At 44.6% G+C, this 10,474-nt stretch overlaps 1 protein-coding gene across 1 annotated transcript; it reads left to right on the top strand.

Annotated features, from left to right (window-relative positions):
• The first annotated feature begins 343 nt into the window (after nt 1-343).
• On the top strand, nt 344-10,263 carry CCDC32 (coiled-coil domain containing 32). The gene is made up of 4 exons (XM_083451415.1): nt 344-486; nt 4,323-4,578; nt 6,825-6,981; nt 8,108-10,263. The coding sequence occupies exons 2-4, from the start codon at nt 4,335-4,337 to the stop codon at nt 8,247-8,249; spliced, it is 543 nt and encodes a 180-aa protein (XP_083307541.1). The 5' UTR covers nt 344-486; nt 4,323-4,334; the 3' UTR covers nt 8,250-10,263.
• The last annotated feature ends 211 nt before the right edge of the window (nt 10,264-10,474 follow it).

The following is a 10,474-nucleotide window of genomic DNA, read 5'->3' on the forward strand; positions in this document are numbered from 1 at the left end:
AGAGATCGTATAAAATGAAGATATCCTCACTTCCGGTTCTGCTTAGGCACTTCCATGCTCAGGGGCCTGAGGGGTGGGGCACATGTCCGTGCAAAATTGCCAATGACGTAGCGATAAAGCTGACAGGACTTTCTGGTTCCTCTGCTCTGAAATAATCACGCCCGCCGCGCCCTGCCTCCAGGGGTTATTTCTTCTTGATTTCGCCACCGTTCTTACCCCGCACCGCCTAAGTTTGTCAAGGGGAGCCGGAAGTCTTGTTTGCGAACCATTCAGCCTTCTCCTTTGCTACCTGCCAAGCTTTGGTGGTGATTGGTATCCCTCCGCAGCCTATGGGAGCGGGAAAGCTGTGCTCTGTTCACTGATTGGCCAGTTTGGGACAACAGTCGGTTCCTTGCTCCCCGCCCCGCCCTTCCTGGCTCCCGAGACTTCTGCCCTTTGTGGACTCTGAAAGCGACGGAGGGGGCAGAGCAGCCTCAGCCGCTCCAGGTAGGCGAACAGGAGGGGCGCAGGAGGGGACGCCGGCGGGGGGGGGGGAATGCGGGTGCATGGGAGCCCATAGGCCCCGGGGGAGGCAGGGGAGCACCTGGAAAAGCCACCATGAGAGGCCTCTCCGGCCAGGCGCGTTTGCTCTCCTGACCTTAATGCCAAGAGCTACTCTCAGGATTGCTCCGAATGTCATCGCCGCCACAAACACACATAATAATTAATAATAAAATTTTATTTTTATCCCGCCCTCCCCAGCCTAAGCCTGGCTCAGAGCGGCTAACAACAGTAAAAAGTAACACCGTTTACATAAAATCATAACCATTTAATTGAAATACTGTACGTTCTAAAATCAGTTCATTCTAGAATCAATTCAGAGTCAGGAGGTGTGTCCAGTTTATGATTGCAAAAGCGCCCACTTTTTCTTGGTGGTGGGGGAAATGCGATTTTATCCCCTTGCCGTATTGTCCCTGGTGTCCTATTGCTTTTATCTCGTGCGCAGCGGGATCCCAGGTCTGTGGACTTGGAGGGTCGTGTGCCCGAAATCCAGTGGCAGAAGCCTGGCCTGGTCACAGCGACCAGGGGAGGTGGCTGCTGTAGCTTTTCTCCGACCCCCCCCCCCGACCCCCGAGGCCTTACTCCCAACCTGCTGCTTCACACCATTGGAAAGAGCCGGTCGCTTAACAGTTGACTGTTTTGACGGTAGCTGTAAGATGTACGTGCGAAACGCGGGTCATGAAAACATTCACACACACGAAGGATACACCACACGTAGACAGGCTCAATCGTCCTTTAGAAATACCGGTAGCAGATTTCCTGTTCTGCGTTTAATTCTGGTTTCCCGGTACACGCTGCGATACAAGAGCAAAACTCTTAACACTGCAGCAGTGTATGGAATACTGATCAGGGTGCTTGCCACCCCACCCCCCTTTCAGGATAATCCATTCTGCTAGTTTTCTAGTTGTCCTTCTCACTCCTATGGTATTAAGTGTGCCTACTGAGCATGATCAGTCTTTGTTGGGCTTTATTTGGGTTCCTTGTTGCAAGAAGTACAAGCAGCGACTTAAAGACATTTCTGCTTTGCACATACCTAGATTGCCCCTTCTGCATATGTGTAGACTTATCACTTCTGCTAACTCTGCCCAGAATGTAGCAATTACACTTGCTGAGGTCTGTGCTTAAAATATACTCTGGGTCGAGAGTGGATTTCATGCTCTTTATTCAGCTCATTGTGTTGAGGAGGAATTGAAGTTCCCCCAGAATGTCTGCTTTATATACATTATTTACACAATGGGCCCCGCGTGATAGGCTATTTCCAGGATTCTCCTGTAGGCCAATCAGGTTGCGGATTCACTTCCACCTGGAGCTGGATTGGGTGGCTCCTGTGGACCAATCAGACTGCTGCATTTTGGATCCCATTCAACTCAGTACATAACAATGCTGAATAAAGCCTCTTCTGTTATTCCCACCCTTTAGATTTTTTCCCCTAAATATTTTTTGTATGGCTGCACACCTTGAAGTTTCCTCCAAGCCTGCTGATACCTTCCTTCTTTTGCCTACCTAAATATTCATACTTGGAGAGTGATTTCTCTATTGGTACGTAGGATGGATTGGTTTGCCAAATCTGATGGCCTGCCTATGGAATACCCCCTATTTCCTATACATGCTTATGTGAACTGGCCCTGAACCTTGTGGTTGGTTGGTTGGCCAGACATTTAAACCATGTTGTTAATTTAGAACGGTCAGAGTTTTTATGCTCCCTTGTTGTAGTCCTTTTTCTAGCAGTCATGGGCTCTAATGATAGAATTGTCCTGGATATTTTTTACATGCCCGTGCCAGTTTTATGTTTCTGTATGGTGAAACAGACACTGGCAATTTTCTCAGTGACTTCCCACCTTGCTGAGGTAGGACACTTCACGGACACCCCCACCCCAATCCTGTGCATTCGCCACCATCACTATTGCTGTAACTTCCTACATTAAAGAACAAACAGCTTCCTGTCATCTTGTTGGTAGGTATCTATAAGACAATAAAGGTTAGCAAGCTGGTTTTCTTCACAACCCCTACTACACAATATTAAAATACAAATCACTATTAAAATTTATCATAGCAACATGAACCGTGGGATTCAAACGCATAAAAATACATGGTGAAATACATGTACTTTTCTCTGTCCAAATTATTCCTCTGTCTAAATTTTCGGAGAGTTTGAATGATTGTATCTTGGCTTGTATCTAGGCCTGCCAACGTAGCAGTTCGAAAGCACCCTCGGGTGCAAGTAGATAAATAGGGACCGCTTACCAGCGGGAAGGTAAACGGCGTTCCGTGTACTGTGCTGGCTCACCAGATGCAGCTTGTCACGCTGGCCACGTGACCCGGAAGTGTCTTCGGACAGCGCTGGCTCCCGGCCTTTAGAGTGAGATGAGTGCACAACCCTAGAGTCTGGCAAGACTGGCCCGTACGGGCAGGGGTACCTTTACCTTTTATCTTGGCTTGTTAACCAATATATGAACAAGCCTTAAGCCCTTCCACTCAGCTCTTCCATTCCTTCCTTTGTTCCTTCATCATATGAAGTTGGTTTAATATCGTGGCTTGACAACCACCTAGGCTGTTACATTAAGTGTTCTTTAGCATAACCCCATTTTTTTCCTATACCCCAGCTTTAATCTTGTTTTTTACTTGTTTTACTTGTTTTACTTGTTTATTCCTTTCAACACCCTTCCCTCCCCTACAAACTGATGCTTCTCAACTGCTACCCAAACCCACCCCAAGTCTCTAAACGCTTTTATTTATTTAAACCATTTATATGCCTCTTAAGACATTTCCAACACTGTGTGCAAGACTGTTCTGGTGCTTTTGAGATTCAGGTGAAAGATTCTAAGTTATTTCCCAATCACTTAACTTACAGCCTTAACTGAGAGAATTAGAATCATAGAACTGTTGAGTTGGAAGGGACCCCAATCTAGCCAAGCCCCTGCAGTGCATTAGAATATTCATTATATCTCAACAATTTAAGCAACCACAGCAGTTCATTAATATATATTTTAAACCACCCCACAGTTTATTTTGTTTCGGTCTGTGACACATCCGCTATGTCTGCTCAGATCCACCCTCCAAATGCGTAACATTTCCCCTAGACATGGTATATTTGGAACTGATGAAGATTGGACCTGAAGAGGCTATTACCTGGGACACAGGTCTTGTTTTAGATTTTTAAAAGTTTTAGAGATTTTAAAAGGGAAGGTGAACAGGGACAACCTCTGTGCAGGACATTGCGGCATAGCATCAGTAATTTTACTAAACCAAGGCAAGTTCACTTATGGTGCAATCCTACACATGTCTACCCATAGCTATGTATCATTGACTTTCTTGAGCCTAACTCCCAAGTAAGTGGGTATGGGATTGCAAATTCAGAAAAGTACTTCAAGCTGTATCTTTAAGCGTGAGATTTAAAACATAAGCATGATGCCTTAACTGTACCAAAAATAAATAAATTTAAAAAATCCCCTCTGTACAGCCTAATCCTTTGCATGGAAACAGGAATGCGTAAAATCTGCAAAAAATTAGGCACTAGCTGGGCATTCTAGGAGCTAGTGAGATGAAGCTGACCTCTGTAGAGGGTGCCACTGGTTAGGCCAAAGTGTTTAGGTGCCTGGATTTTTACAAGCACTCAGTAGTCTTTGAGCAGTTTGACTTCTGGTTTTTGTTTTTGTTAGTTTTGTTTTAAATGAGAACTGAAAATCCCGTGGCTTCTCATCTTTATAGGATAGAAGAGGGAGGAAATATATAGATGTATACATTGTATTACGCAGTTCATAAACTTCATATTTCCCCCCCAGGATTTCTCCATCATGATAATGATTGAAAGTATTGACTCCATAGTCACGATTTCCAGCCAGGACCTCTGGGCTGAAATCTGTTCATCCCTGCCACATCCGGACAAGAATGATGAGTCAAGCAATGCATTTGCAGATTCGTTCACGGATGCTCACGTTCCTGTGGAAAGTCAGAACGAAGTCATGAACACCACTTTCCAAGAAAGCATGAAGCCCTGGGCACCACTGAAGGATTCAGATGCCTATTTGGCATCTTTAGGTCAGTATATTGGGAGCTGCTGAGTTGGAGAATTTGTTGCAGTCAATACCTAACCTTTGAGGGTAGTAATTATTAATTGTAATTATTATTACTGTAACATGGCGGGGGTGGGGGGTGGGAATTGTTCATCTGTATGCATTTAATCTCAAACAGCAAGTATTAGTGTTTTGATCAGCTGAAAATCAAGGCTTTTGGACTAAAAATCCATTCAGTCCAAAATTATATGTTAAAGACCCAGGCATAGGCAAACTCAGCCCTCCAGCTGTTTTGGGACTACAACTCCCATGATCCCTAGCTAACAGGACCAGTGGTCAGGGTTGGTGGGAACTGTACAACATTTGTACAATTCATACAAAACCTTTGGAGGGCCGAGTTTGCCTATGCCTCTTAAAGACAATGGATCTGTTCCACAATAGGTGGACATGGCCTGAAAATCTGTGACCATTGCTACTTTTTGTGTAAATCATTGATCTCAGTCTCTCCTGTACATTTTTTGATCTTCTCGGGACTTCAGAAAGGTTCTACAATTTATTTTTAAGAGCACTGGAATGACAAGATAATTGTCACTACAGAAGTAGGCAATGTATGAGAGAAAACCTTTGCCCAATTTTGTCTAATTTATTCCTGCATAAATCTCTGAAGAGTATATTAGATTGTTCTTTCCAATAACTTTTGTGCAGCGAGCGAGGAATATAATCCATCTAGTGTTCTGCTGGGAGAAGAAAAGAATTTGCTGCAGCTAAATTTCCAGAACAAGAACTTGAAGACTTCCATTAAACTTCTTGCTTGTGTGCTCTGCACACAATAATTTCAATTGGGTCTCTCCTTTCAAATATTTCTAGGCAGATGGGTGAGCAGTGATCCTTAACCTAGAATGAAATGTACTTCCATTGTTTATTTTAGTGTAGATACAGATTTAATGCAGAACCATTTCTGATTTCCATTTTTATTATGGGTTTGGGAATGAGAACATGAGTGGGCAGTGGAGGGAAAAGTAGTTTAGTGAGGCATTGCATGCTAGTTCTTTTTTACCGATTCTCTGACAAAATTAAAATGAGCAAAAGTCAGGACATGGAAGAGAAATATCTAATATAGCGCTACGGTAAAATGGATACTTTCAATCAGAGGTGCCCAACCTAGGGCTGGGCAATACCTGGTTTTCAACATTGTGCCATGTCACCAGCTAAACATCGCATATACCAATATATCACGATGTCTGAAATAAAGATGGAAGTATGTAGAGGCAATGGCTGGCTTCTTCCCTCATTGTGCTTTTTGCATAGCACATGCGCACGCACACACACCATGATTTGCGATATATATTGCCAGGTTAAAAATTATGAAACCAATAATAGGGTTGCCATGGGACGCGGGTGGCACTGTGGGTAAAAGCCTCAGCGCCTAGGGCTTGCCGATCGAAAGGTCGGTGGTTCGAATCCCCGCGGCGGGGTGCGCTCCCGTTGTTCGGTCCCAGCGCCTGCCAACCTAGCAGTTCGAAAGCACTCCCGGGTGCAAGTAGATAAATAGGGACCGCTTACTAGCGGGAAGGTAAACGGCGTTTCCGTGTGCGGCTCTGGCTTGCCAGAGCAGCAATGTCACGCTGGCCACGTGACCCGGAAGTGTCTCCGGACAGCACTGGCCCTCGGCCTCTTGAGTGAGATGGGCGCACAACCCTAGAGTCTGTCAAGACTGGCCCGTACGGGCAGGGGTACCTTTACCTTTTAATAGGGTTGCCATATCTTGAAGAGCAAAAAAGAGAACAGCCTGAGCCTTATAAAGAGGCATGCAGCCACTCTCTCGTGCCTGAGCCTGGGCTGCCCAAGCTGAAGCCCAGAAAAACAAAAAAAAATCTGGACATTTCCTTTAAAATGTAAAAATCTGCCCAGATGGGCCTGTTGGCCCCCAAAAGAGGACATGTCCAGGTTTTCCTGGACATATGGCAACCCTAGATATCACGATATGGACTTCAAACCAGTTTTGGACGATATATCACCCAGCCCTAGCTCAACCTGTGCTCATCCACCCCAGATGTTGTTGGATTCCAACTCCCATTAGTCCCACACAACGCAGCCAATAGTCAGGGATGATGGGAGCTGGTGGCCCAGCAGCAACGGACAGCCACAGGTTAGTCACCCCGCCTTAAATGGTGGTTTACAATTCATATGAAAACCCATGAAATGGTTTGGATTGAAAATTCCTGACTATACCTTGGCCACACTTGTGTGATTTCCCCTCCCCGCCTCTAGAGAGAAGATTGATGAGGATAAAGGGTTTGTCACAGGAGGTGACCTCCAAAGACATGCTGCATACTCTTTCTCAGGCGAAGAAAGAATGCTGGGACAGGTTTCTGCAGGAGAAGTCTGAGTCTGAATTTTACACGGAGGGAACTGAATCGGACGAGAGGTAATTCAATGAGGCTTTTATTCATGCAGTGGCTTTTGAAGTGTGCACCTTATCGAAGTGCCCACCACTTATGGAGTAAGGGCTGTTCTTAATTCAAGCCATGGTTTGCCCTCAGCTCTGTTTTCAGTGCCAGGGCTCAGGTCAAAACACACTAGGGTGTTTTTCTGATCATGTGCAGACTGCATCATGCACAGACTGGAAAAACCCCTTTGTGCTGTGGGGAAGCAGGGCTGGATTAGGCAGAGTCATCCCTCTGCTCAGCACCCCCCTAGACCTCCCCCATAAAGTGATACCAGCATCACTCTGCTGGCGTGGAACTCCATTCCACTCACCAAATGTGCAGGTGTGGTGCATTTACTGCCTGCAGTAGCCCCAAAAGCCCCCAAATGAGGGGATGATCTGAACCAAGATCCACTGGATCCTGAGCCAGCCCCGTTGCCATCCCTTGTTGGCCAATGGCCTGGTGCAGCAATTTGCCTGCCTCCCGCACTGCCTTCTGCCCCAACTGATTTGAGTGACGGGGCTGCAGATCTAGTGGTGTCTCTTCCACTCTTACCACGACCTGTTACTACCTGGTCTGGGTTTGGATTGCCCTCTTAGTCTGACCCTAGAGGAGACTTTCCCCCAATTCCTATTATCTGTGTATTCTTCTGTTTCTGCTCTAGGTCGAAAACTCATTTCATGTAGAAAACTAGTCCACCGGAAAACTGTTCTAGCTGAGCCATTTCTCTCTGTGCTAGTTTTCTGTGTGTTTCTTCATAGGGGAACAAGGGACTCGCCTATCTGCAGTCTGCCCTCTCTGGAGAGGACCTGTGCTGAACTGATAGGTGCTCCTCAATAACTGCTTGTCACAGAATTCCCTAAACCGTTGGAGTTTAGCCCAAACCCAAACCTTTTCTAAGATGTGGGGTAGCTTGGACTGAGAGAGTGAATGGCCCAGGGTCACCCAACTTGAGGGCTGAGTAGGATTTGAATTTGGGCCTCTCTAATCTGACAGTCAAAAGTTCCTTCCATTACATTTAGGTAGAAAATAGTTGAAATGATTAGTGGGGATGGGGAGGGGGGGCTGGTCTTGACCTTTTGCCTTCTTTCTTTACTGTTCCCTGCCCTTTCTGCTTTCTCTCAGCACTCTGGAACACTTGAAGCGTTGGCTACAGCCTGAGAAAGTGGCCGTCAGCACCGAGGAAGTGCAGTATTTGATTCCGCTCGAGGCTCGTATAGAGAAGCAAGAGACAGAAGAAGAACTGGCGATGGCTGTAGAACAGTGAAATGTCGACCTTTGCCTCCAGTCCGGGGACTGGTGCAGTTTCTTTTAAAGCAGCAAGAGGAGGGAAGGACCAGTGCTTGGTGATAGTAGACCACACTTTCCACTGTACTTCTTAAATTTCAGTGGCTTTGAAGTTGCAGATTTAAATCTAGTCATATGTAAGAATCTACTAAGATGACTGAACATAAAAGGCAGTGGATATCATCTTTGGATAATGAGATGGACTGGAGTCAGGCATGGGAGTGAAGAGTTCATCCATTTGCTTCGCTCTTCTCCTTTATGGTCTCTTTTCTTTGGGTCTGCATCATTCCCAGAGGTTTTTGTTGTGTTCTTTTTGGAGGACTTGCATACACATGGATCCTGTAAACTGCATTATTTCAGACAATTCGTCACCTCGCACTTCAATGGACTACGCAGAAACATTGTACTCTCAAATTTCAGGACATGGAAACATTCCTTTCCTCACAGCATATAATCCCCAAATGTATGACTTCTAAGACTGAAACTCATGTGTATCTCTTTTCCCAACTTTTTTTTTTAAGCCCAAGCGTGCCTGTATCTTTTCCTCTGTGAAGTGAAAAGCAACTGCGGGTGAAGTTTTGAGTGGTCTTGGCAACCTTTGCTTTTGGTTTTAGGAAGGAAAAAAAAATTGGGGGGATAAAATACACACCACTACATTTTACATGCAGTTTCAGTCTTAAAGAGATGAAGCCTCTTCTACTGAAAAAACTCCACACAGCCCTCTTTTTGATAAAATTGTTGTCTTTGTCCTTGCAAGCAAGCAGGTCTTGAATTGAAAAGTGTAGCACTTCATGTAGTTATTTTCTTAAAACTCTGAATTTAAAACTGTTCTGGAATGGAGCTACTTTGCTTTGCCATTCATGAGATCTGGTTTCCCCAAGCATCTTTTCCAGCTAATAGAATATCCATGCTTTCTTCTTCACTCTCAGTTTCCCTTGCTGCAAGAAGAAAAGAAAAATGTATTCCGAAACAATATGGAATTAAATCTGTAGGAATTTAGTTGGCATAAATAAGATCAAGTATGAAATCAGCAGTGAGCTGGAAAAGGAGGATGTATTTCATTAACCTTTTTACTCCCTGTGGCATATTCACTTGTGTGTGTTTTGTGTGTGTCAGTGCATGCAAAAGGAGGTGAAAACGTTTACACTGCAGCCACATGTCATGCCCTGATTTCATTTTCATTACGTTCCCTCACTCTGTGGCCATCCATAGCCGTTCACTGCTCCCTTCCCTGATACCTTTCAACTTATGTAGCAGCCCAGGCCAGTTGCTGCTTTTGTGCCATTTCCCCCTCATTGACTTTTTGCTTCTTGCAAACAGTGCGGTTGCAATAATGCAGACAACTGGATCTGATTTCATGGTGATATCATTGAAGGCCAACTCGGTTTGAATATTTTTGTTTGCCATTGGTGATGTTGTTATGTCTGAATGGCCATATAGTGACTCAGAGTGGTCTCAGAGTGCTTTTTTAAAAAAAGGTAACAAAGCAATAGCTGAATTGGGTTTGGCACTGCTGGCAAGCCAATATGGCAAAATAGGAAATACTGAACCTGGAAAAAAATTAGCATAGCACGGTTAAAGTATGCAAGTAAGTATATGTGTTTCTGAAGTATTTGGAAATGTGTGCTGTGGTTGCCTGCTCTCCGAAATTGCATTTTTGCTGAAATAATCCGGAAATTTGTTAGATGAAACATCTCAAAATTGGGGAAGTTTACATTTTATTATTTCCCATCATTTTATGTTTCACTTCCCTCTGAGTTTTTCTGCTCTGGTAATACATTATGGATGATGAACTGCATATATTGCTGTCACATTGGTGGGATAGTCTCTAGGTTGTCTATTTGCGTAGTTAATATGCCTTTTCAAAATTGAGTTTCACTGGCTTCTGTCTTGATCCATCAAAACATATCTGCCTGTTGTATAAGTGATGTACCTTTGTGGCTCTTCACATTGTTTTGTGTTGTGATAGAAGAACATGTGATTTCAGAACTGAGGCTTTTAAAGTTTGCTGTCTTTATTTAGTGTTGTCAGTGCATTAGGCTCTATACAGAGCGCAGAGGAGTTAGAAACACACACACACCCTTTCCCAGTGAATTAAAAGGATAGGGCCCTCCTTCCTTGGAGGTTGAATTTCCATCTGTCATGGATGCTTTAGTTGAAATTCCTGCATTGCAAAGAGTCAGACTAGATAATCCTCAGGGTCCC

The sequence above is a fragment of the Podarcis tiliguerta genome, assembly GCF_965153285.1.
Source record: "Podarcis tiliguerta genome assembly, chromosome: 1".
Classification (NCBI taxonomy): Eukaryota; Metazoa; Chordata; class Lepidosauria; order Squamata; family Lacertidae; genus Podarcis; species Podarcis tiliguerta.